Raw genomic sequence first — 27,139 nt, forward strand, 5'->3', positions numbered from 1 at the left:
CCATTTCATGCTTTTTTCTTTGCTGGTAGAATCCAGTTTTCTTCTCCCCTCCCATCACATCCAAATTAATTCTACCCTCTGTTTTCATCATCATTGTGTCTCTTCCTCCTATAAACACAAGAATTTGGCAGCAGTTCTTGGAAACAAGAACAGAAGTTGCTAACATAGGAAGGATAATGCCAACAATGGGGCTTTATTTCCAAGCAACTACAACAATCATAGCATTAGGAAAGCTATACAGGGGACAGACACTTCAGCTCTTCAAACCTCATTCTTCAGCAAGAAACCTCTCCATAAGAAGTCAGATAAAGGGCATAATGTAAGTTGCATTTTATTAGACAGAGGTGGATTTGATACATGTTATGAGTATAGATCTTAATTTTCTATTCTTCTTGTTCAGACATGTTGAGTGTACAAGTTCCCATTTTTCAGTCAAGAAAAACACATTGCACAAAGCAGCTGCATTCAACAATACAACAAGATATGTATCATTGTTCACTTGAAGACTAGAAATGTGCCCAGAAATTTTTCAGTCATTCAGTATGCTAAAATATAGATAATAAAAAGAGTTAGTAAGTGTTTTAATGGTAAAATACAGTAAAAAAATTCAGGCGAATCTAGAATGAAAACTCATAGCTTCCTTTCTGTATGGCACCACTCCATTGTCTGATTATAAACTTGTAAAAGGCACCACACATTAAAACTGTAAAGCAAGTGAAAAAACAAAACCAAGCAACTTTCCATGACTTCCTTTCTGTACAAATACATATATCTTAAGGCAGATGTTTTATGTGCAAAATACAAGTATACAGGTAAAACCAATGTTGGTATCATATATTCTCATACTCACTTCTTCTTTTAACAGTAACATTGGTGTCCAAATGTACAGTACATTGAAAACACTTTTCTCTAACAGAGCTCAAAATAGAAGGCAGACTGGAAATATGGCCCTGATAACAATTTAGTTTTTAAATCTGAAGAGCTTCTATGTAGACCCCTTAAAACATGTACAAACAGTCATTCTCTTTTTCTTGTTGTCTCTTCCTTTAGAAAGGTCCATATCAACTTGTTCACTATGTCAGGTTGATCCTGCTGGAGCCAATGACTGGCTTCAGACAAAATAGTTAATCTGAAGTGATTTTTAACATAAATCCGTGTAATTTCTGCCATCTCAACTTCCATAAATGCATCTCTTTCTCCCCATAACAGCAGGGTTGGCATGATGACTTCATGGTGCTGCAGAGGTAGGCAACTTTAAAAACAAAATACACTGAGTTTAGTCTTGCTTTAAAAAAAACAACAAAGACAGATTTAGTCAACTTAGCTTTTGAAATCAACATACAGTAACTTATTGCAAGCTTTCCAGGTTCCAAGATATCTTCCACAATACCAAAAAATTACTCCTGTGAATCAAAGTCCTTTAACTGTTTTTAAGGATGGTAACATTGTAAGAAGAAAATTTTACTGTAACATGTCTGTATCAGCAGCTGGTTGCAAACAGAGGTCTTATTTTTAGAACAAGAATGATGCTTCCTCATGATGCACAGCTCAGGAGATCTCTGCAAAAGGGAATGTAGAATAACATGGCCAGAATTTTGTACATCAGTAGTTCTTCCTTGGTTGATGAATGCTACGGCAAATTTCTGAACCTGTATTATTTACTCTAGCTTTTAATGAAACATGATGCTTTGAATCACAGTTAGAATACAGTGTTCAAGGCATCCTACTACCTGACCAGCCAAAGTGCTTTTCCTCCAAAAATGGTTGTTTGTCCAGGAAATGGCAGGCTGTTATTTTATCGCCTTTTTAAAGCACATGATGGAAGGTATCAGCTAGAGTGTCTCAGATCTGCTCAAAATTAAATATGGAGCAGTATGGCTAAAAGTATTTATAGAAAAAACCCTTCAATAGAACATTGATGTCTGCAGTGCTGAACTGAAGTCAGTTACATTCTCTCTGCTATGAGATTCATAAAAACATTCAAAATGCATCAAAGTTCCCAGTACAGACAGATACAGTATCTTTTTGAAGGCCTTGAACTTGTAAATCTAAACCTGTATGCAGTGAAATAAAACTGTTCCCTAAAGATTTGCGCAGTAATAATCTGTTTAAAACCCCAACATCACCATCCAGAGCTTTTGTTTTTAATAAAAGGTCACTATAAATCATAATTTAGTTTTGACAATTATATATTGATCAGCATTTATTAGGCCAAACCTCCATATTTCTTAACAATTTCTCTGCATAAGGCATTGAACAACTGCTCTGTGTGGTGCTGGCACTAACCTGAATAGCATGCTGTATTCCCCCATGGAGAAAGTACATACCAAGCAGAATTACTGGTTGTGCAACTTAAAGGGGAAAAATATTGCAGGATTTTATAGCTATTGATGAATATAATAGTGATTGTTTTTCTAGCAAAATGACAGTTTTCAGCTCTTTTTTATTCTGATAAATACTATAATTAAGCAAAAGGCATATAGACAAAATTATTTATTATGTGACTGCAAGTTTTCTAATGTAAATGGGCTCTTCTTGTTTCCCATCCTTGTGTTTGTTTCTTGAAGAAACATAAAATCATAGATACTGAGTGGCAGAAACCTTAGAAAATCATTCTCTTGCCCTAAAGTGGCCTCAACCTACAGAAGGTATTTATCTTGCTTTTTCTTTAAGGTCTTCCAAGATGGCAATTCCATAACTCAGTGCTACACCAGTCCTTCCCTCTTCCTACCATTAGAAAGTTTTTCCTAATGTCTACAATGAATCTTTCTTGTGGAAATTTAAAACCATTGCTCATCTTATCCAGCAGGAATATGGAGAACAGATTATTCTCTTTTCCTATGCAATAGTCTCTTACATATTTAAAGACTGTTATAAAGACAGTCTTTCCTGAAAAATCACTGTATTCTTAAGACTGCTAACCTAGAAAAGCAATCATATAATTAAAATTAAAAGTTTGACCTTTTCTTTTTGAGCTCAGCATTCTGTATTCAATATTCTAATCAGACTGAATGTATTAGAAGCAAATGTAAAATAATACATGCTCTCTCAGGTTTGAATGATGAACTAGGAAAATTCAAAGTGGCTTTTGTAGTAGAGCATTTAGATCTCATTTTTCAAACTAACTGACAGAACACACTGAACCATAGCTTATTCGTGGTATCATTGTTAAAACTGATAATCTGATTCAGTGCATTTAGTATACTTAGATTAAGCTCTTTACCTCTTAACTTTCTAAGTATCCTGGATTTCTTCACTATTTATACTGTATATATATTTTTCACTACTATACAGTTTATTACTATTCTCCTGTAACTAAGTGCTGTGCAAAATTTGTAGCCTTGCTTAAGAAAACTCAACTGGGCTTTTTTACACACATTGCATAGATAAAACACTTATTTGTCATTTTTCATTGCCTATGAGGCACACTACATTTCTTTTCAGTCTGGAGTATAGAACATTACATTGTGTCTGAAGTTTCTAGAAATATCTTCTAACAAGAATTAACATGCAAATTTCACATTTAGAAACAGAAATACCAGTTGTGAAGTCTGTCTTTGAAAAACAGACTCAAACCTTCTATATGGTACTGTTGACCAGCAGTTCTTCTGTATTACTAAAGTATTTCCTAACTGCTACAAGAGTAATCCCGTTTTTTAAAAATGGTGTGGCAGAAGAAAATTCAAACTTCAACTGTTTATCTATCTCTTAAGTGTGAGACAAAAGCTTTCTGAGTATATTTTCAAAGGAGTTTGCATCTAAATTATAGACTATGGAATTACTGCTATGCTATTTATACAAAAATGTGTTGGTGATGGATGGATGGAACTAGATGATTTCAACATCTCTTTGATAATAACTTTCCAGTAGAATTAAGCTCTGAAGAGCCCAATACTCGAGGTGGACAGGTGGACAGTAACGGGTTGAAGCCTTTAACCCGCAGGTCCCCAGTGCCAGCCCACTGGGAGGTACAGTGAATACAAATTGTTAGAATCTAAATGCTGCTCAATGGCTTATGTGAGAAGAAGTGAAAATTTCAATCCAATTTTAGTATTTAATGATTCACATTCTAAGGTGACCATCAGAATTGGGGCAAGAACCAAGTGAGCTGAAGACCAATCTTTTTCTTTTAGTCCAAGGCCTGCTGCACTGTGGCTGATGTCACCTAAAATGGCATCTTCCGAATTCAGTACAGTTATACTTTCGTTAGAAAAACAAACCAAGTAGTGTGTACACTCACAGGCACACACCAGTTAATAGCTCTATGGAGATACTTTCTGATTAATAACTGATATGAGACTTTTGTCTTGAGCCTGAAGAAGGTCTGAAACAATAGTTTTAGCACGTGCAACTGTTGCACTCATCTCATCTGAATCCCATAGCAATTCAGCTATCAACAAACACAAATATTTCACTGTTATTGTCAGGGAAGCATCTTGTTCACGTGCTCGCTCGCTGACGCGAGGTGCTGTGGCAACTGTAAGGAACAAGGCTCGGCGACTCGTGCTCCTGTAGCTCCTCATTAGCTCTACCCTAGAGGCTCCTGCAGTGCAGCTCGGTGGCCGGGGAGCAGCCACGCCGCCTCGCAGCTCCCGCCACCCTGGGGCATCCGCACCCCAGCTGATGGCATCAACCGCTCCCTGCATAGCTTTAAATAAGTATACTGCTACGAGCACAGCCACTTCTTTTTTTTTCCCATTGGTGTCTGCACTTAGTGTTCTCTTGTTTAGAAGAAAATAAATCACCTCTCTACTTCCTCTTTCCAGTTTTGTCTCTTAACCTGTACAAGAAGCATCTAGCTCAGATCCCCGTTTTTCTGTCATTATTTCCCTGTTGATTGTTCTCCTGCACAGTGACGACATGGAAGGCACAGAAAGAGCTGAAAGGGTGGCACTAAATTGGGGCTAGGGAAAATGAAAAGTTAATCTGCTTCTCTGATCTACTGTTTGAGTTCAGAGGAAGAAAAGAATTAGCATTATTAACAACACTGGGAAGCTTGCTTGTTGTTAGAGAAGCATGCAGCAGATTTAGCACTACTGCAGACTGGAGGCAGTGAGGGAATAAAGAGTTCAAACCCACTTCTCTTGGGGTATTCCTTAAAGTTAGAGCCACAAATCACACGTAGCATACATGCAGAAGTAACAACCTCCTGGCCCACAAAGCTTTTAGTGGATAAAAAGGGGGTGTCAGGCTTTAAAGCCAAGCCAACTCTTTCCAAGACAGTTAAAATCATTAGAAAACTTCTGGAGAAAAATAAAATAAATATTAAGCTTGCAAAATTGCTTCCTATCATGATATTCTGTCTTTTAGCCTGTACATGCTCCCTGCTATATATGCTCACTGCTGTCACCAAGTCTGATGAGACCTATGCAAGACAAAGAGAAAAAACATAGTTTTTTTTCCTTTAGGGTTAACTACCAAAAAAAAAAAAAAAAAAAAAAAAAAACAGCTAATCAGCTTTCATAAAAGCCAGCCGAAACATGGTAAAATTAGAGAGAGACGTGGTTTCATAAAATGATAAAGAAAAGTGAGGGAAACTTACTTGGATCCTGTTGTTCTTCACAGAGCTTGTTACATAATATGAACTATAACATAAGCAGTTAATTGACATCAACTTATTATCATTTAGGGATGGATTTTTGTGGTTGCCTTGAGCTCTGCGAATGAGGAAGGGTCTTTTTTTGTTTTCTTAAATTTTGAAACAAAGATTTTCCTCAACAGCACACTGGTTGTTTCACTATCTTCTGTAGATATACCATATAATTCATTTTGCTTCACACTGCCTGACACTGAATGCATTTGTGAGCTGTTCAGACTTTAGGAACAGATTTGCCTTTTTCCTTCCTACCTTAGTGGCAGAAGATACAATAACATTTTTGGCCTCCAGAGGTCTCTAAAATATTTTACCTGGTTTCAGAATGTTACACTGACCTGAAAATATTTCTGTAATGGTTAATGGGTCCAGTTAATGCTCCAGGTTGTGAAAAGACATAGAGATAAGCTTCAATATCCTCTGCTGTTAATCTGCAGCCTTTCCTTCCAATTCCAGTGGCCTGGCTGGTAAATAAATTTTTCAGAACCTAGAATGTGAAAAATAAAAAGCCATGACCTAAGATATCTAGAAAAGGCTATTTCTCTCCTTCAGCAGGACACATCTTTCTAAAATCTATCTATATTTTTGGAATATAACGAATGGTTCAAATGTTTTTCAGAGAGCCATAAGTAAAGCATACAATATACTTATCTCTGGTATAATTTACTTCAGAAGAATAAAGTACAGACAAATACCCATATTACCAAGTTACTCAGTTCTGGGTCCTCCCCTGTCACCTGTGACAGGCAAAGGCAAGTTTAATGCACAGATTTGTCCTGGAGATGGACCCCAGCAGCCGAGAGAGCGGGAGGGAGAACGAGACGGGCCGCCCCAGGCTGTGTCCTCCCCGCGCGTGCCGCCTTTGCAGCACCGCTGCGAGCTCTGTACTACACCGCATACGCGGAGGAGGATGCAAGCCTTGAGGTGCTTTTTCCCTTTCCATACATTTGCATTCGTTTTTTTAAGGTTATACAAGATATTGGCCCTACTGGTTACTCAGGCAGAATTAGTCACCCGGCAGAATTTGATAACCAGATTCCCGGCCTGCCTGCCCTGCGTCAGGCAGTGAGGGACAGGGGGGTGTCCCGCTGCACACAGGAGCTTCTGCAAAGTCAGGAGGAGCTCCCCAGGCACCACATGTGTCCCACTGGCATGGACACAAGTAATATGCAACCAGCTGACTGCCTAGGAGGAGAAATGCGCTCTAGTCCTGTAGGTTAAAAGTACATACCTAAGCACCTGCCCGAAACGCAAAAGCAAGAGTGAATCCTACACAGAGAGTACTAAATACTTATATCTGCACATGTATTAGTCTGTTTAATACTCCACTAGCCTAAAAGAAACACATAAAGCTGAAGGAAAAACAGAAAACATCTTATTTTTCTCCAGTAACTATATTATATAGTAACACCAGAAAGGATCAACGCAGGTGGCAATTGTTCCACCACTCACAGTTCAATATATAAACAAGAGCACTCATTTTTCTCACCTTGAAATCATTTACTGTAAACATGAATTCAGGAAACCATGGCATTTGGAAAAAGAAGTAGTAACCAGATTTAATCAATTGTGATGGATGTCGTAGAATGTATTCTGAAACAAAAATGCCCATGAATTAAAAATGAAAACTGATGACTCAAACAAAATTACTGTTAATATCACTACTTTTTAAACTTAAAGGAATGTTTTAAAAGTATTACGTTAGAACATGCTTTATGACAAAAGATGATTATTGTTTCAGGAGTAAGTATATGATGTGCCTATTAAAATATACTTCTTTTATTTTATGTGTTAATAGAAATAGAGAGCAAAACAGAAGCCTGCCAAAGATTAGGTGAGAGCAGTGACACTGAAGGGTTTCATAACTTGTTTTCACTTAAAGTTCTATTTGTGCTGGTAGTCCAAAGCGTTTTTTCAGCTGTGGAATAACAAAGACATAAATGCAAGTGTTTCTTCTGTCTTTAAGTTTTTCTCCTATCAAAAATGTGATGCACAGAAATCCATAGATGATAATCCATTTACATTGTTAAAGACGGTATCAATCCTGCTCATGAAAGGACACAGTTTTTCTAGCAGTATTCTTTCTTGGCAATTTCAAGAACCATAATCAAGATTACAGAGTGTCACTTTTGAAAGACATTGAAGACATATATAACAACAAAAAAAAAGATGTAGCTGAGTTTACATTGTCTCTCTTTTTTGAAATTGTAATTTTGCATCTCCAATGAGTTGCAAGAGCCAACACTGACATTCAAATATCTAACTGCCTCGGAGCAAGCACAGAATGTAGGCAGGTACTGGGTAGGAGTCTAGAACCTATCCTTGACAGATGCAAATTCAAGAAGGCAACATTTCATTCCCCAAATAGGAGACAACTCTGAAATATTAATTCCAACAGTGAATGAAAATTGGTTTTAAAACAAAGCAAATTTAAGTCTCAGCTATCTTCTAAACATTTATACCTTATACATTCCTAAATTGCATCAGCTATTATGTTTTTCCTTCAATGGACCATCATCAGTACCGCTCACTTGACCTTTCTGCACTCATATGTTACTAATATGTTTATGAGGGTGTTAGTAAGCTAACATATTTTCGGTATTGCCTGATATCTAAAATTTTTGTTTAATATTTTAATTTTGCAAGGAGGACCACAGAGATCTCTTCAATACGGCAAAAAGCTAACTCACCATTTGCTAATAGGCAGACTTCCCACCTCACTGCTGAGCATAACTAATAAACAGATCTGTTACCAGTCCTTTGATGTTAGGACATATGAATGCAGTGGGAAGTCAAGAAATCCTGAGATGGAAACCATAAGGAAGAAACTATCGAAAATCTAGTATCATAACTGCTATCAGTTAACAACAGGAAATGACATGCATTAAGTGACTAAGTGATTACAATTTGCACAAAGTAGTGATATGTAAAGCACAAGACCAAAGATCAAGTAATTTCAAGTGAGACGTACAATAAGAAGTATGGTAATCCCTTAGGAGTGGCTGAGAGTATTTTAACTCTTACTATGGAATTAAATGTATAAATAAAAAAAGAATTTGACTTTTATCATAGTAAAGAATATGGTAATAATTACAAGCAGAACAGTCAATTTATAAGCAGTGTATTTTTCACAGAAGAACAAATTTGATCCAGGGAGACTGTCTCAAGCTACAGAGCAGATTTTGTACTTTAACAAGTATGCAAACAAATACTAAGAAAGCCTATAGTAAAATGTATTTTGTTTCTATACAGGCTGGCTCCTGCTCTCAGGGAAAATACTGTAAAACCTCTTGCTTGCTCCAGTGGTGGAGAACAGACCTCTTCTGCGGTAAGTGAGGTTTAATTACCCATCAAAATGTTCTTTAATGTGTTAGAAAGGTGGCCAAGAACATTGTGAGAGCAGTAAGTGTGAATGGTTCTGATTCCAGTGACCTTACACCAGGGAAGGTCACATTTACATTCAGTTGAGATGAAAATTAAAGCTTCACTGAATATTCTTAACTATCTTAATAGAAAAAGGATGAGGTCAGCAATTGAAGAAATTAAAATCAGTGAGATATTACTGTAATTTTAAATAGTGAAAGTAGATCTAATCCCTATGAAATTTTTTTAACTCTGGGTAGTAGACAAACTCAAAGCCTATCACACCACAAATTCTACTAGGATACCTAAATCCTTGCTTCATCTCACTGCTAGTATGTTCCTGAGCCTCTAGTAAATAGCCTGGAAAGGTTGTCTTGTTCCAATGAATATTGTACAAGGTCATGAAGTTTCACTTGTCAACTAAATCAGGATTAAATTCTAAAAATCTGATTCTCATTCATACAGAGGCTGTTGTATAAAGTTCTAATAATGCAGTGAGGCCTTAACCTAGATGTAATGCAATATATACCCACGTTCAGAGAACTTTATCCTGTCAGAATGGTATAAAAGAGATTCATGTATAAGAAAATTAGGTTTCTGGACCTTCAAGGATTAACAAAAAAATTAGTAAGTTTGCTTGCAAGTTCTCCCACTTCCTACAATAAATCATTTCCAAAATTAAAATACTTGGTACGTTAGTATTTCATGAAATAGGGTCCAGCTTGTGAGAGGCACTGAATACTGGTAACTTATCTGCTGAATATGTTACTAAAAGCAAGTAGTTTGTTCCTCTTCAAGTCCACTCAAAGCAGAGACAATCTTAATGAAAATACAAATATTCTGGATTAACATAAGACTACTATAAAACTCACCTGTAAACACAGAAGGATGAGGGAAATTAACCACAATCAGTTTAGTCACCATTTCTGGGTAACAGATAGCCACTAACCAAGCGATCATTCCTCCCCAGTCATGGCCAATCAGCACACACTTGTTGTATCCTGCCACATAAACACAGATCTGGATTTTATTTCAGTGCCATTTGTATCCATACAAATTATCACATACAGTAACTGTTAGATAAAACAGGTGGTCCAGCACATTTGTTAACATAACTATTTCATACTGCACTGCTTCCATTACTAATGGCCAAAAAAATCAGTGCACTGTTATCGTTAAAATTTTAACACACAATTAAAATTATTTAATTTGGCTTTGATTACACTTTGACCATACTATGTCAATGTCAAACTAAAGACATTCATGTATCCAAATGGCCACACTGTTCACATCTCAGCCAATGCAGGTTCAAATACACAATTCAACTTGCAGTCATTATAATGCATGCACACTTGTCGTGTTTGGAGAGTTTGGAGTGTGAAACTACAGGCAGAAAGACTGTGAGATCTGAGCCCTTCCTGAATAAAACTGATCTGTATGAATTGGTTTAAATATGGGAGGTGATCTAAGCACTAAACATCATCATTATGCAAAAAGTGGGAGTTATACTTATGCATACACACACACGCATTTATATATACTTAGCAGGCCCATAGCACTTCTCCATGTCCTGTTTTGATGACAATCTTTAAAGTTCTCAGCATTCACCTACTCATCCTTCCACTGATGAAAGTGGGAATTTTACTACTAACAGGAAGAAAAATCATGACTGTGTTTTTGAAAGCTTGACCCTTCCTTTTTTAACTAGTCCTGGAATACATACCATGTTGTCAGAGACCATCACATTCCCCATTGAATATGGCAATACTGAGCAGACATGTGCCAAATCAAATGTGTAAAAGCCAAACTCTTTCAAATTCTGACAGAAATTTGGACACAGTTGTTAAACCACCTTTAAACCCCTGTTGAATGGAAATCTCTTTGAGCACTTTTGATATAATCAGGCTCTCCAGAAGAATTTACCTTGGGTTTAGAACAAACAAAGATAACAAGCCTCAGAAATATCTTTTCCAGAATTTTTTAAAACCCTCTGAAATTGCATTATGACGACAGCACTTCACCAGCATAACTATGGCATTACCATGGAAATTAACAGAACCAGAGAAGGTTCGAAACTGTAAACCCAGTGTGGGGCTGCCCGCCCAGTCTTTTGACAATATTCAAACATCACAAGCAAATCCTAAATTCAAGCCGTAGGACTGCATCATTGCTTTACAATTTATGTGAAATGCAGTAAGTATTTTCACTATCCTTAGAGTATCCTGGGAAAGAAAATGATTCAGAGAGTGACAATCTAATTCCTTGTCTTGCTATCGGTATGGAGGGGAAATAATTTTCAGTAGGTGCTACAATTTATCCCCAGAACAGCTACGCTTCGTGCTGAGCTGGATGGGCAAATTTTGCAGAGCTGCTTCAGTTCCAGGCTGTTACTCAGTGTATTTGGCACAGGGAGCAATACGTCCCTTGTTCTCCATTCTTTTCTCCTCGCTGCTATATAAGACAGAGTGATTCAGCTCTTGAGAACCGACTACTGTGCAGGAGTAATATTTTGGGATTTTTTTTTTTTTTAATACAGCACATGTACCGTCATCATTTTTACAAAATCCAGCATATTTATTCCATATTGTATGTGCCAGAAAAATTTCAACTGATTTCAATTCTTTTGTCTGCAAGTGCTATTAGACTCTAATCCACAGTAGTATTCATTAAGTGCAAGCGTTAGGAGTAAGTGAAGATCTTTGTAGTCAGGAGAAAAGATCATAGGATTGTGATGCTGGATTTCACAGCACACATGGAAGATTCTTTTTAAAACTCACGATGGAAAATTGTCTTTACATATTGTTTATACTGACATAAACATCAGGATTTGAAAACAAATCTTCTTCATTGATATTGATAATAGTCCATAAGATATGAGAATCCTTAACTATATATCGATATATATCTATAATGTGTATCTATTAAAGAGAATGCAGTTTTTTAAAATCAAGAATAGATATTTTGTTTTTTTGCCAGAAAGTTAAATAGTCTGAGTTGAGCAGTTTGTCTTCTACTAACGCACCTAGAGATTCCAAAATGTCCTTTATATCTGTTATCAGGCAATCTAACTTGTAATTTTCTTTGTGAGAAGGAGCATCTGTTTCTCCATAGCCTCTCAAATCCAGGGCCACCACTCGATACTCGCTTTTAAATTCCCGCAGTTGATGGCGCCAAGAATACCTAACAAAGGGGAAAAAAAAGTTGGAGTTACAAGGTCAAGCAGGATGATAGTAAAATGCAGTCAATCCTACTGCTCCCAAATAGCTGAGGATGAGTTATTTGGCTTTGTTTGCAGTGAGCTTCTCTTCTCCGTGTGGTGAGCCGGTGGTCCTTTGCAGCTCCTGGCGCTCTAGGCTCCCTTCCTCGGTTCCCCCGTGAGGAAGCACAGCTGCCCAGAAGGGGATGCGGCCAGAGCCTGGCTGCTTCCACAGCTGCTGGAGCTGTCGGGCTCCCTTTGCTGCAAAGCAAGCAAGCTTAAACCAGAGCGCACAGAGGACTGGTCTGTTTTATCCTTGCAGCCACTATAGTACCAAGAAATAACAGTCTGAAAGCTTTTCTCTTCTCCCCAGCTTCTTCTGGGGGTTGGAAGAAGGGTTGGATGGAGAAGGGAAGCATGCCTCATGGGACAGATATTTTTTTCCTTTTCAGAAAAGGCATGTCAGATAATTCATACAGTAATTAAACTGAAGAAAGAAATATGATGAATAACAAATGAACTTGGTCAACCGCTATGGCTTATATTATTACTACTTTATCTATGTCTCTATATTACCAGAATTGTTCCAGAGCAATCTCTCAATGTGTTGGTACTACACAAAGCATTTCATTGCTTGTGCTTCTGTGGAAAAGAGGGATAAAATTACACACATTAAAAGACATGCAAAATGAAGAACTCAGGCAAAGGCTTAGGATATTCTTCATTCTGTAAAAGTAAGTAGTGAATGGATGAATAAGTAATGAATGGATGAATACAGTATAAAGCTAAAATAATACAAAAATGGCAAACCTGATGCTGCAAAAACTACCTGACCTTCAACTGTTATTGAAATCAATTAAAATTGTGACTAGCCAGTACCAAGAAAGTAAAAATCTTATCTTATACTGTAATTCAAAGATACATGAAAAACATGATCCTTCTAGGCATATATAACAATGGCTGAATCCCTCTTTGCTAGGATCTAACTTTTACTTCTGGCCTTGTTTCAGAAATCTCAGATAAATTATATAAAGCTTTTGGATCATCAGTCATCATAAGTGAGATGCATGGAATTCTACCTGAATTCAAACTGTGCTTACATTAGATCTTTGTCTCTTCCACTTTAGCTTTGCCTCCAGTATATTAGGGTTTTTGAACATAACATAAGAAATATTACAATAACACTCTTTAATTATAGAAATCTGTATTCATGTAAACAGAACAGTCGTCACCTTTTTGTTTCAGTACCATGTAATGCAAATATAAGATTTACAACAGGTCTCCAGGAATGAAAAATTTAAAAGTCATTTTATACCGACTTGGAAGCTGAATTTGCCATGGTAACTGTCAGAGCTATCATATATATTTCAGCAAGAAGAAACAAGGCCCATAAATAAATAAAAAATATTTTTGTTTCTAGACGCATGCCTACTTGCTATCCCCATATCCTGTTTTCACAACAGTCTGCCAATCACTAAACGTCTGACCGTACAGGCAGGTTTTACATTCGCATTCACAGAACTCCTGTTACCACATAGGAAACACTACTCAGACAACTGATTCACAAGCAGGATTTGGAAAAGGTGGTAAATGCCTTTGTTTTCATAAGACTGAATAATGGAAACTATTTTATGATTTTCTGATCACATTATTTCTGGAAGGCAACTTGTACAAAACTCAGCAGCTCACGCACATCCATACAGACACCCAGCTATCTCACATTATGCTCACTTTGAAGTATTTTAATATTGTCTTTCTATAAAATTTGTATTGATTTTCAAGTTCTTAGGCATCTAAGGCTCTTAATGGCTCTGGTGCATTATATACTTAAATGATCTTTTATCTTAAGACATTCACAATCACTCACCAAGGTCAGTATTGGCTGGTTATAGTTCTTCTAGTTATAACCTTGAGACATTTGAAGGCAGAGGATTTGGTAATTAAGATTTGTAACTGTGAAACATAGCCATTTCTTTTTCCAGCCAAACAATACAAATTTGATACTGCTTTAAATGGCTCTTAAATTGTGATTATTTTATCTTGTGCTCTCAAAACAATCTCAATTCTTGCATAAAAAATTCTACACAGATTGAGTAACAAACCAACATCAGTATTTGTAGTGTGCCTATTTTATAAACTATTTGCATGTTTTTTTTTGTTTTTAAAAACAGCTATATAAACTATGCTATTGGTGGCAGCAATGACCTACATACAAGTTTCTTATTCATTATTCCATTCCATTTGAGTTGTCAGATAATATAATACAATATATTAATTGTCATTTAAAGCGTGACTCACTGTTCTAAAATGTAAAAATGGCTTTCTGGATTTTGGAAACAATATACTGAATCTTAGTAGAATATGTATATAAAATGCTAAATTTTGCGTATCACGCCCACTGTAGGGGAAATTATCTGTAGTCTCAGCTGTCTTTTTGTGTTAGAACACACATTATGCAAGATATGCATATTTTTTGCATAGAAAATGCAAACTCCCCCTAATCTAACTGACTGATTTTAATCTATGTTTACATTTTTTATCCCATTAGTTAGCAAGTTATTATTAGAAAAATCTGCTTCTTCAAAAGTTTATCTGAAAAAAATAAATACGATTTTTTACCATCATCCTCAATGCAATCATCCTCAAGTACTTACAGGAAACTGCTGTGGGAAGAGAACTGACCTCTCTTTTACCTGGGTCAGATCAACATGAGGCCGGCTTGAAAGATCACAGTTCCAACAGCGGAGCCTAGCTCCACAGCGAATTTAGAATGGAAAAGGATCGTTTACTTGCTGAATTACTGGCATCACCACTTCCTCTGTTCCCTTATTGATTTTTAAGGTGCAAGTTCTGTAAACCATGCTTCACTGGTTAAATCTGGCAATGACAGCCCAAGCAATTTGGTTAAAACATTAGACATGTGACTGCTTTCCATTGTTGTAAACAAACATTTAGGGTTGGTTTTGATTCATTGCATATCTTCATGTATCTGCAGATGCCATCATTCATCTTATGATGAACTAATAATAGAGCCTTTTTCCCTGAGTAGCATTCTGAAATTAGGCTGTTCAAGACTGTAGAACTTAGAGTTCTTCTCCCCCTCCTCCAGTTAAAACTTCACGTATATTATTTTTAACAAATGCAGCAATCCATACTGTACGTAACATATATGGATTCTCATTTTAGCACCCTCTGCTATGGTTCCTAATTTTAACCATAACAGGACAAATGTTTTTTCTAAACAGGAAATTAATTAAAAATAAGCAATTCCTCCCCAAAGTATGAAGAAAAGCGTACATTCTTGGGGAAAAAAATGGATTTGCAGTGGAAGAAGGGTGGTTGGTTTGAGTTAGGCTGCAGGAATTATCTTCTGGACGTTGCAGTTAAAAACAGTTTCAGTCACTTGTTCCCTCCTAGAACTTAATACTACTAGTATGCATCATTACAACAGATCCCCCTGGGGATACCTAAGGTGAGATGACCACTCCCAGGTATCTCAAGCAGCCTCTTTTATACAAGCAAAGCAAGCAGGGAGTTTTACCAGAACTCTGGAAAGCCATGGAGCAGCAGCATGAGCGGTTTACCCCTTTCTCCCGCAGCCACGTAGTGGAATCTTAGCCCGGAATCCTAAAAGGAAAGAAAAAGAAGCGTTTTTATTGCTGCACTGAATTGTTACTGATACTGGGATTTGAGAGGAAATATGGTTCAGACAATAGTCTAAGAAACAATTTATTGCCCCTGAAAAAACCCGTATTGCTTCCCCTTGAAGCTGAAGTCGCCTGTGTTTCTGAGATGAGGCGATCTGCTCCGCGCCGGCAGAGCCGAGCGTCCCACCCTCGACGCCCCAGCGCCTTCCAAGGAGGACCCCCTGTGCCACGTGCTGCTGACCGCGTGCCAGTTCAGCCAGGAGCACGCTAACACTTCTGAAAGAGCACTGCCAGGGCTGGTGCCCACGAAATGCAGGTTCTTCCAGAAGCGAGCACCTTCCTCTCAGACACCCATCATATACTTGATGGGAAGACTTAGTAAAGTATACCTTAAATGCACTGTCAATCTTGTCAGCTAATTTATGGTATAGTCAGCTATTTAAAACTAGATCACATTGCAATCTGGCATAATAAAGGGCTGCATAGATTTTTAAAAAACAAAAGTGATCAAAATTAAGATAACTAGAAAGTAAGTGGGTTTTGCTTATTTTTACTATTCTAGGTTTCAGACTTGCTTCAGAAGAAACAGTCCTAATGCGATTCACCCTCTTCCTACCCTGTCTATAGTCATTCTTTCTGATGCACCTTTTAAGGACATGGGTCTTACTAGGATTACCAATAGCCAAGTTGCTTGTTGCCAGCAGTCCAGAGGTTGAACATTGAAACGCCATTGAAAAGAATGGATGTGCACAAGCTTACACTAACTCAAGGTCAAACCTGGCAGAATTTAAATAAGCTGAAATTATGACCTAACAGGTTTACTGAATTCTTGCACAGACATGGATACAGAAGTTGGGAAAGACTTAGCTTACAAAATGTAACATGCTGTTTAGGAACCACGTGAAGGAAACTGCAAGAAGAAAGGTCATACATCTCCTGAACAAATGTCACAGATGGCAGTCTCTGCTACTTAAGGGAGGAAAAAAGCACATGGTCAGCTCGTGCCTTTGCCTGTATATCAAGAGCTTACGCCATGTCCAGGATCACAAATGCATAGAAAACCAAGCTTTTCTTGCCACAGATGCTTCAAATTCTCTGAGCTACCTTAGCACTGTTAAATCCCTGACCAGCCACAGAATCATTAACTGACATCTTGGTACTCAGAAGGGCTCTCAAAACAGAACGCCTGTTTTCTCTTTTTCATACTCACTGTAGATTTAATAGGGACTTTTTGCTAAGCTCTTCCCACAGTTATACTGGTGTTTCTTCTCCGGGATGCCAATGAAGCTGGAGTCCCCCCAACTCGGTGGGAGCAGATATTAGTGGTACCAGTATCTATAGGTTTCTAAGTACTTCATCTCTTCTTGGTAAACTTTAGGGCCATTACATCACCTTCGCCATCCCCTGCATCACTTCTTTGATCCCAGAGGTTTCTCCCCCTCCTCAGATTCCCAGTTCAGTGCGTAGCTGGTAAGCGCCTCTCCCTCCCACCGCTTTCAGTCGGTGTCCTTTAGGAATTTACCCTCAATGACTTTATTTCAATCTACTTATTGCTTTTAAGGACATCGCCTTTACTCATACAAGTTCAGCCATCACCTGTACACTTTACCCTCCCATTCCGTAAGTATTTTTGCCCCCCAAGCCCATGCTGTCTCACCATCTTCCCAGGGAGCCCAGGCTGCAGTTTAAATGCCACAAGCCCCGGACCAGTGCCACCATCTACCTTTCCAGCTGCTCCCTGCTGTGCATCACTGCAACAACCTTCGCAGCCCCCGCAAACAGGGACAGGACGTTGCCATCTTTGTTGAAACATGTGCTCTTTTTTCTTTGTTTCATGGGACTCTGTGTGAACTGTATGAACTAGGTGTTCAGAGGGCAACACGCTGGCCTGCTGTTGCACAGGGCACGCGGGTTGCATGGTTCTGAGAGGAACGCGCAGCCGTGATAGCGACCACTCCACTGGCCTCCCATGCGCTCTTCATTATGGCCATACCCCTCGCTTCCCCAGGAACCCGCTCATTTACTGCATGGTGCTATACAAAAGAAGAATACAGCTTTAGAGCAAAAAACCATGCACATGCTGCCTAATGATGTTGGAAAAAGAGCAAAATGGAATAATGAGAAACGAGAATCCTTAATAATTTAAGTTTTTGTTTGGCACAAGGCACTCTCCACAGATTCCAGAAAAGTCAGAGCTTAGAGCTCATTTTATTAAAAATAGCATGTTACAAAATGTGCGGCGTGCTCCTTGCTCATGTATACCTACAGATGGAAGCAAGCTCACGCAGCCCCACTTAGGCGTTCACAGGAGTGCTCACGACTCTCGCTTCCCAGGCTGCAGTCGTGACAGCGGCCTAAAGACTGACTCAGGACATCACTGCACAGCTGGGCAGAGCCCCACTGCTGGCTCCGCACCTGCCTGCATGCGGGGCAGCAGCAACCGCACACTGCCGCGGCCTCTGCTGAAGCCCTGCCACCCGCACACAGCGGCAAAGGCCACAGCAGGGCACAGGAACATGTGCATGCATGCCTGTGTGCATACGAGCATGCATGTGGGCCAGTGTGCATGCACAGGAGAGCACATGTGCATGCACAGGAGGGCGTGCATGTACACATGCACAGGAGGGCGTGCATGTATGCCTGCATGTGTGCATGCATAAGAGCATACATGCACATGTGTGTGCATGCATAGGACAGCATACATGCATGTGTGGGTGCAGGCACAGGACAGCATACATGCCCAGGTCAGCACACAAGCAGCGTGTGTGCATGCCGCGGAGAGCACGCACACATGCATGCACGCACATGCCCAGGTCAGCACGCCTGCAGCACACACATGTGCATGCCCCGGAGAGCACGCACACATGCAGGCACGCACACGCCCAGGTCAGCACACAAGCAGCGCGTGTGCATGCCCCGGAGAGCACGCACACATGCAGGCACGCACACGCCCAGGTCAGCACGCCCGCAGCACACGCATGTGCATGCCCCGGAGAGCACGCACACATGCAGGCACGCACACACGCCCAGGTCAGCACGCCTGCAGCACACGCATGTGCATGCCCCGGAGAGCACGCACACATGCAGGCACGCACACACGCCCAGGTCAGCACGCCTGCAGCACGCGCGGCTGCGCGCCCAGGGCGCCCCGCTCCCGCCGCCGCCGCCGCCGCCGCCCGCCCGCCGCGAGGAGGCTTCACCTTGATCCGGACGTAGCAGTGGGTGCCCAGGGAGGGGTCGTGGAGGCAGGCGGGGGGGTTCTCCCGCACCAGCCGGCGGAAGGTGCTGCCCGGCCGCCGGCCGAAGCTCCAGAGGAGCCGCAGCCCGGCGATGCAGGCGCACACCCCGCAGTAGCTGTACACCAGCGCCCAGAAGAGCAGCGCCCGCGCCGCCACCATCACCCGGCGGGCGGGCGGCGGGCACGCCGCGCCGGGTCTCGCCATCGGGCTGCGCCGCGCCGCCGCGGCCCCCGCCGCGGCCCCGGCCCCGGCCCCGCCGCCGGGAGCGCCTCAGAGCGCCGCCGCCGCCGCCAGGAGCCGCCCGAGCGGAGGCGCCGGGAGCGGCGGCGGCGGCGCGCCCGCCCCGCGGCCCCCGGCGGCCCTCGCCCCGCGCCGCCGCCGCCGGGCACGGCGCCCGCCGCCGCCCCGCCCCGCCCCGCCGCGCCGCCCGCCTCCGGCCGGGGCGGGGCGGGGCGCGGCCGGGCCCCGGCCCCGCGCTGCCGGGCGCGGCCTTCCCCGCGGCGCCCGGCCCGGCGGCGGCGGCGGGGCTCCCTCGCGGCGCCGCCGGGCAGCGCGGGGCCGGGGCGCCGCCGCCGCGGAGGCCGCGCCTGGGCGGGGGCCCCTCGGCCCTGCCGCCCCTGCCGCGCCGGGAGGCCGCCGCGGGGCCGCCTCGCCTGCGCGATCACCGCGGGCGCTTAATGTACCTGCCCGGCGCGACGCAGAGACGTGCGGCTCTAGGAACGCGCTTGAAACTGGGTGTCTTTCACTGCTGTTCCACTGTTACCCCTTTAAAGGTGATATTACAAATGCCTTTGCACATATATTACAGTTTTAATTATTACAGTCTACTGCTATGGACAAAGTATTTCTCAGAAAGATACCAATTTAATTGTGAACTCCAGTACCCAAATTTGTAATTTTTTACATTCTCAACTTATTCTAATAGTGAAATTTGCTAATAGAGGAGGTTAGATCATCGTTACTAACTCTGTTCTGACGGTATAATTTGGTAGCAAGGTCTCAGCCACGCGCAGCTGACATCGTAAGCCAAGCAATCTTATGCCTTTCCGTTATTTTAAATTGCTGCAGGCACAAGGCAAGGACTCACAGTCACGTGTGAGGCCAGAGATCGGCTGAGATAAGAAGAGGAGCTCCAGTCAGCACCTATCATTTATTAACTGACGGATATGCAGGTAAAGGATATTTTAGAATGATAGTGATTCATTGAAATCTTATAATTTCTTATAATTGAAAATTATAAGAATAAGCATAAATATATTAAACCATTGATTTTTCATGTTAAAAATGCAGGAATACATTGCAGTTGATTAGTTTGGGAGGTAAAGAAATGTGGAATTAGTAATTTTTGGTTACAAGAAAGGTGGAAGTGAGGTTGTGTGTCACATCCTGATCCAACTCATTGCAGAAGCTGCTCGCCTTTACTCCTTGCTCTAGAACCCTCATTTCTCGGAACAGAGGTTCCCAGCACGTCCAGGACTTGTAGGGGTCACACGAGAGAGTCATAGCTAACAGTGTAGGCCTGTGTGCAGCTTACCTTCACGATTTTGGGGAGTGAAGGGAGTTGGTCAAGTTTTATTTGAAGGCCAAAATTTGTTCTTGGTCCAGTTGAGTTTGGAAGATTAGAACTCAGTTTTCAAAAAACTGTTTTTGTTCTGTCTGATGATGTAAGTAGAAGCTGGTGCAAAGATACTGTGCATCTGTTAACTCCAAGACATGTAACTGAGTTATTTTAAAATACAAATTTGATAAGCATGTATACAGATGGAATGTATATCATATTTTACATTATGCATGGAACACAGCTTGTAGACAATTTTTGTCTGTGACATACCAAATGCTTTCTCCTACTTGTTCTAAATTCAGACTTACAAATATAGATTCCAATGTTGAATCCTTATCCCATTGAATGCAGTGGCAGAATTAATGCTGGCTTCAATACGTTCAGAATTTTTCTTACATTTAAATCAAGTTATAGCAGAAGGGAATGCAGCAAAAGGCCCATTATTGCCTTTTCATGCATTTTAAAGTTTAAATAAGATACAAAACCAATATTTCAATTTATTTATTTTTTACTAATAAAGATAACATCTTCAAGTAGCTGTAAAAGAAACCATCTAGCTTCCTTTTATCAATAGCACAAATCAAATATCAGTAAACTACATCAGATGACAACAGTGGTTTCAGTTTATGTATTTAGAAAATTCTGTGAATCATGCTGTCAGAATGAAAGCCCCACAAACCTAAGGTCAGAAGCTTTATCAGGCTATTGGGGGAAAAAAGCACTGGGCTGTTTAAGGATGCTTCCCTCGCTTGGGCAAGAGGAGGAGGAGGAATAAAAACAGAGGCTGATATGATTCAGTTAAGACACTAACCTCTGCAACTCTGCTAGGATTGTATGAATCATGCCTGCCAAGCCTGAGCCTTCCGTTCACACTCAGATTACTCATACCGCCAACCCTAGGATTAGCATATAACTAATTTTTTATGTGTCAGCCTTTGTGTTAATAGCCTTTTTTGTAGAGAAGAAGCCTTCACAGCTTCTCAGTATCAGACGAGCTGCAGGATTGTCCCCTCACTGCCCTCAAGCAGACCAGTGACTCAGGTAAATTAGAAGTGTGGCAGGAGGAAAGCAATTGATGGTGATATTTGTATCATAGTGGGCATCGAGTTTCTTAGTAAACGAGATGACAGAGTGAATTAGTAGAAAGCATCCTCTAAGAAAAACTGGGGAAAGAAGACTGGAAATCCTGGAGTTAACTGTGAGCTTCCCCCAACCTGTAAAGAAAGGTTGGTGCAAGCCCAGTCATACGTTAGGCACAGTATTCAGTTCAGTCATGAATTGATAATAGCCATCTGGAATATAAGAACGATTAAGTATGGAACATGATGTGCCTTATTAAAAGCGAATATTTGGCCTAGCAAAGCCACATTTCTTGTACAAGCATCAGAGATACTCAAAGAAAAATAGTATTTTCACTTAGGTGATTTTTTCACGAGAATATAACTAAGTTAGTCTGAAACTTGAAGCACTACTATTGTTCCACAGTACAGTACATTACAGTGTACATCACTTCCCCCCCCAAGAATTGTATATGTTCCCTTTATGAGGTTTTATTGATTATATATATATTTTTTTAGTTTTAGTTTTAGTCTATCCAACCTTTTTCCATTACCAAGAGATCATCGCTTCCTTATTTATAGAGTTTTTTTACTTGGATATTTCCTTTTGCTGTTCCATTTTCAGGCTTTTGACACTGTCTCCCATAACATCCTCATAGACAAGCTCAGGAAGTGTGGGTTAGATGAGTGGACAGTGAGGTGGATTGAGAACTGGCTGAATGGCAGAGCTCAGAGAGTTGTGATCAGCGGCGCAGAGTCTAGTTGGAGGCCTGTAGCTAGCGGTGTCCCCCAGGGGTCAGTACTGGGTCCAGTCTTGTTCAACTTCTTCATCAATGACCTGGATGAAGGGATAGAGTGCATCCTCAGCAAGTTTGCTGACGATACAAAACTGGGAGGAGTGGCCGATACACCAGAGGGCTGTGCTGCCATTCAGAGAGACCTGGACAGGCTGGAGAGGTGGGTGGAGAGGAACCTCATGAAGTTCAACAAAGGGAAGTGCAGGGTCCTGCACCTGGGGAGGAATAACCCCATGCACCAGGACAGGTTGGGGGTTGACCTGCTGGAAAGCAGCTCTGCGGAGAAGGACCTGGGAGTGCTGGTGGACACCAAGTTAAGCATGAGGCAGCAATGTGCCCTTGTGGCCAAGAAGGCCAATGGTATCCTGGGGTGCATCAGGAAGAGTGTTGCCAGCAGGTCGAGGGAGGTGATTCTCCCCCTCTACTCAGCCCTGCTGAGGCCATATCTGGAGTACTGCGTCCAGTTCTGGGCTCCCCAGTACAAGAGGGATGTGGCACTACTGGAGCAAGTCCAGCGAAGGGCTACAAAGATGATTAGGGGATTGGAGCATCTCTCTTATGAGGAAAGGCTGAGAGAGCTGGGCCTGTTTAGCTTGGAGAAGAGAAGGCTGAGAGGAGATCTTATCAACATGTACAAGTATCTGAAGGGAGGGTGTCGAGAGGATGGGACCGGACTCTTTTCAGTGGTGCCCAGTGACAGGACGCGAGGCAACGGGCACAAACTGAAACACAGACACTTCCATCTTAACATGAGGAAAAACTTTTTCACTGTGAGGGTGACAGAGCACTGGAACAGGTTGCCCAGAGAGGTTGTGGAGTCTCCTTCTCTGGAGATATTCAAAACCCGCCTGGATGCGATCCTGTGCAATGTGCTCTAGGTGACCCTGCTTGAGCAGGGGGGTTGGACTAGATGATCTCCAGAGGTCCCTTCCAACCTCAGCGATTCTGTGATTCTGTGATTTTCTCATCTTCTGTTCTAAACTGTTGTTCTAATGGGTGCCAAACCAAACAAATCCCAGGCCAGATTGTCTTACCAGCTTTGAAAGCGTACTTTGCTCTCCGTGATGTGCCATCTGCCTGCTTATCTTTTGTCAATTCAACTAATCCTGTTTCTCTCAGAGAAAAAAGAGGACAACTTTGCATGTCACTGACTCTGCCTCCAGCCTGACCAAGGTCTGGTTGACAGTAAAAAAAAAAATTAACATATTCTTTTGATTACTGACAGAGGAAATCTTTTAAGCTTTTAACTGTCTTACCTTATTGTCTTAAGCTTTTAACTGTCTCAGTTGTAGATACAATTTTACAAGTACAAAAATGCCACATTAGTGCAGCTATTTTCACAAATAATGATGATCAAGATAATAGTGTCATCACAGAACTTTGTACACGTTGTCTAACATAGACAACTGATAGTGTATTCAAGCAGCATAGATTTTTATTTGTGGACTGTATCTGTACAAGGGGTATTCCTGCTTGCCTGAGCGTGATGATGAGTGTGTGCTTTGGGCAAATGCAGCCATTTTGGGCTGCTACTCAATTCTTACATTGGGAGGCCTTCCTCCTTTCCTCTTAACTCAGCCTCCTGTCTGTAGGTAGGAAATGATTACCATCTTTAAGTGAATTGTAGGTTGCAAATAAGAGGTATATCACATTATTATAAATCCACTGACACTGTGACTGTAAGTCTCATGACAATATAAAGTGGTGTGAAATAAGTGAGTGATGTTTCCCCTGTATATCACGATTAGTAAGAGATAAGACTAATATCACACGTAGCTGCTGAGCAGGTGAGGCTGTGATCAAAGGAAAAGTTGTTACAGAACCAGGAATTAGTTTTCAAATGGTCTAGAGTACCAATTTATACCATTAGCAATGCACATTAGTTATACAGGATGAATGAAATGCAGAGAATAAATTCTCCTCTTCCCTTCCATCAGCTCCTAATTCCAAAGCAAGAGATCTTGAGCTTGCATTAACCCAGTCAGAAGATATGTCCAGATGAGGGCTGTGAATGTGAACTGTAATGTTTTATTCTAGGACAAATAGTTTTTAATGACATATAAACTAAAAATGAAGGCAGGGCTAGACTGCCTTTGATGTGGATGTGCAACATGATATCCTAACTAACAGAACCACTCTACATACTACTCATCTATCCATATTTCACCCCAAATCCCTTTCCTAGGCAAGTACTCAAATCTCACAGATAGCGGACACTTGAGCATACATCCAGATAGAGCTCACGTAAGAGGACTTACCTGAGATATTTCAAGGGGTGATACCTCAATATCTGAGCATCTGTTAATACATACACTTGTTACTATTTAATCAAGTATTACTGTTTTGGCAATGGCAGAAGTAGAAGATATGGAACAGTCTTTTATGGCAGAATAGGTCTTTTGAAGCTAGCGCTAGCTCATCAGCCTCCTACCTGAAGGACCAAAAAGCCATTTTAGTCATGCTTTAGCTGTTATTTATGTATTTAGATGCATTTTTTTTCCTGTATCTGAAAATTCAGAACCAGCATTAGGCAGGGATCTCAAAACAAGTTCTGATAGACTCGCAGACCCTATTAACCCTACAGACCCAAGAGATTTCCTGCTTGCTCAAGGCCCAGATCTGTGATCCTGCTAAAAGATTGTTGATGCTAAGGTAGCCTTTCTAACTACCCTGCTTTATATCTGCATGCTGAGTGAAAGCTTTGAGCAGATCAAAGTTAACGACAAAGGGCTCCAAATGCAAAAGAGAGTGAGCCAGGAATTTAGGTGGTGTTCTCCTCAATTCTGGTCAAAGGAAAAGGTCTACGTAGGAGCAAATGCAGCTGGCAGACCAACATTTGACTGCGAAACTAGCCTTGTCAGTAAAGCTTTGGGTTCTTTGATAATGATACCATGTTTGAAGACGATGGAAATCATCTGACAAATGGAGTAAAGAACACTTTAATGAATAGCCTTACTAACCTAGCAAGAAGGGCTTTAAACTATATTTAAATGGTTTGTAAGGAGGGACCAGAGATAAATGAGGAAACAGTGCAAACAGAGGAGGTATGCATGGGAGAAGACTGCAAAGGAAGCTCATCTTCCTCTTCAGAAGGGATGCCATTCATGGGCATACCACAAGCATCTGGACACCAGTGTAGAGAGCCTTGTTAACAGACATGAAGAACTGAAAGCCTATGTGCAGCCAGAGGACTATGATATGATTAGAATCAGAGACTTTTGGGATAGTGCACATGACTGGAGCACTGTAAAAAGGGGTATGTGGTGTTTAGGAAGGATATGCGGGGAAGCACCATTGCATTCTGTATAACTGGGCTCCTTTGTGCACTGCTCCAGTATGAATCCAGAGACATCTGGTCTATCAAGAGGTCCTGGATCAAAATCAAAATGGAAAGTAACATTGATCATGTTGTTCTGAGAGTCTGCCACAGATCACCTGACTAAGTAAAGTAAGCAGACAAGACTTTCTACAAATAAGTAGCATTCAGATGCATGGGACTGGATGAATGTTCCTCCAAGGGTGGTGAACAAGCTGGCTAATATGGTTGAAAGGCCATCATTTGTCATCCAAAAAATGAGTGCTTAGGGGAGAATTTACATTACACCTATTTTTAAAGAAGGCAAGGAAGACTATCTAGGGAGCTACAAGCTGTCCAGTCTCCCATTAGTGCCTAGCAAGCTAATGAATACAGCCTCGTGGAATCCATTTCCAAACAAAGGACAGGAAGATCATCAAAAACTGTCAACACTTTTGCCAAGTCCAAATTACATTTGACCAAGCTGATTGCCTTCTGTGAAGAAGTGACTAGTTTTGTGGACTAGGGCAGAGCAGCTGGTATAGAATACTTTGAGACTTACAGTATCAACTCCCACAGCGTTCTCATTTGAAAACCAGGGAAGCAGGGGCTGGACAAATTGACCGTTCGATGGTTTGAAAAATATCTAAATTGCTATGCTCAGTGGATAGTAACAACAGCTTAGTAGCTAGCTGTTGGCCAGTAGCCAGCAGAACAGCTCAAGAAGTAATAGCAAGGCCAATATTGTTCAACATCTTCACCAGCAACAGAAATCTGAAGATAGTACTGAGTTGCAGGAGGTGGTTGAGATCTCACTGCAAGGTGAGAAACCTGAGTACTGAACCGGTACCTAAAACTTCAACAAAGAAAACTTAGTATAACTCCATGTGTCAATACTGGCTGGCTGAATAGCAGCCCTGCTAAGAACTTGAGGGTGATAAGGGTTGACAAGTTGAGTATGAGCCGACTGTAGGCTCTCCTTCACTACTTATAAGCATGCACTATGCCAGCAGATTAAGGAAAGCTATTATTCCTCCTTGACTTGGCATGGAGGAGGCTGTTACCTAAAATACTGTTCAGGGCTTGGACCCTGTAATTAAAGATTTTTTTTGAAAAAAACAAAAAAACAAAAAAACAGATGGTCCAACAGAGCATTACTACTGTAGTCAGGGACCTGGGGAACATGCTACCAAACAAGTAGCCTACAACTGTTGGAAGGGGAATTATAGAAGATGATTAAGTTAAACTCTACTCAGCAACAACAGAAGGTGGAGGAAAAAAAAGGGTGTGCGTGTGGGGGGCAGGTGAGAGTCACCAGTTTGTGGTTGGTAGGAAAAGCCTTTTGACTAGGAGGCTGTGCAGAACTGGAACAGGCAACCCCAGGAAGCGG

The 27,139-nt window shown here is 41.2% G+C and overlaps 1 protein-coding gene and 1 long non-coding RNA gene across 2 annotated transcripts in view; one reads left to right on the forward strand and one right to left on the reverse strand.

Annotated features, from left to right (window-relative positions):
* Positions 1-8,963, forward strand: part of LOC136992553 (uncharacterized) — a 60,301-nt gene extending 51,338 nt beyond the window's left edge. The window contains exon 3 of the long non-coding RNA XR_010884887.1: positions 8,846-8,963. This is a non-coding gene — a long non-coding RNA (uncharacterized lncRNA). The remainder of the gene's footprint in view (positions 1-8,845) is intronic.
* EPHX4 (epoxide hydrolase 4) lies at positions 316-19,268 on the reverse strand. The gene is made up of 7 exons (XM_067300936.1): positions 19,000-19,268; positions 15,694-15,779; positions 11,979-12,136; positions 9,829-9,957; positions 7,083-7,186; positions 5,932-6,080; positions 316-1,252 (listed from the first exon to the last, which is right to left on the reverse strand). The coding sequence occupies exons 1-7, from the start codon at positions 19,240-19,242 to the stop codon at positions 1,018-1,020; spliced, it is 1,104 nt and encodes a 367-aa protein (XP_067157037.1). The 5' UTR covers positions 19,243-19,268; the 3' UTR covers positions 316-1,017.
* Between the last annotated feature and the right edge of the window lie 7,871 nt (positions 19,269-27,139).

This window comes from Apteryx mantelli, chromosome 8 (genome assembly GCF_036417845.1).
Source record: "Apteryx mantelli isolate bAptMan1 chromosome 8, bAptMan1.hap1, whole genome shotgun sequence".
Lineage (NCBI taxonomy): Eukaryota > Metazoa > Chordata > Aves > Apterygiformes > Apterygidae > Apteryx > Apteryx mantelli.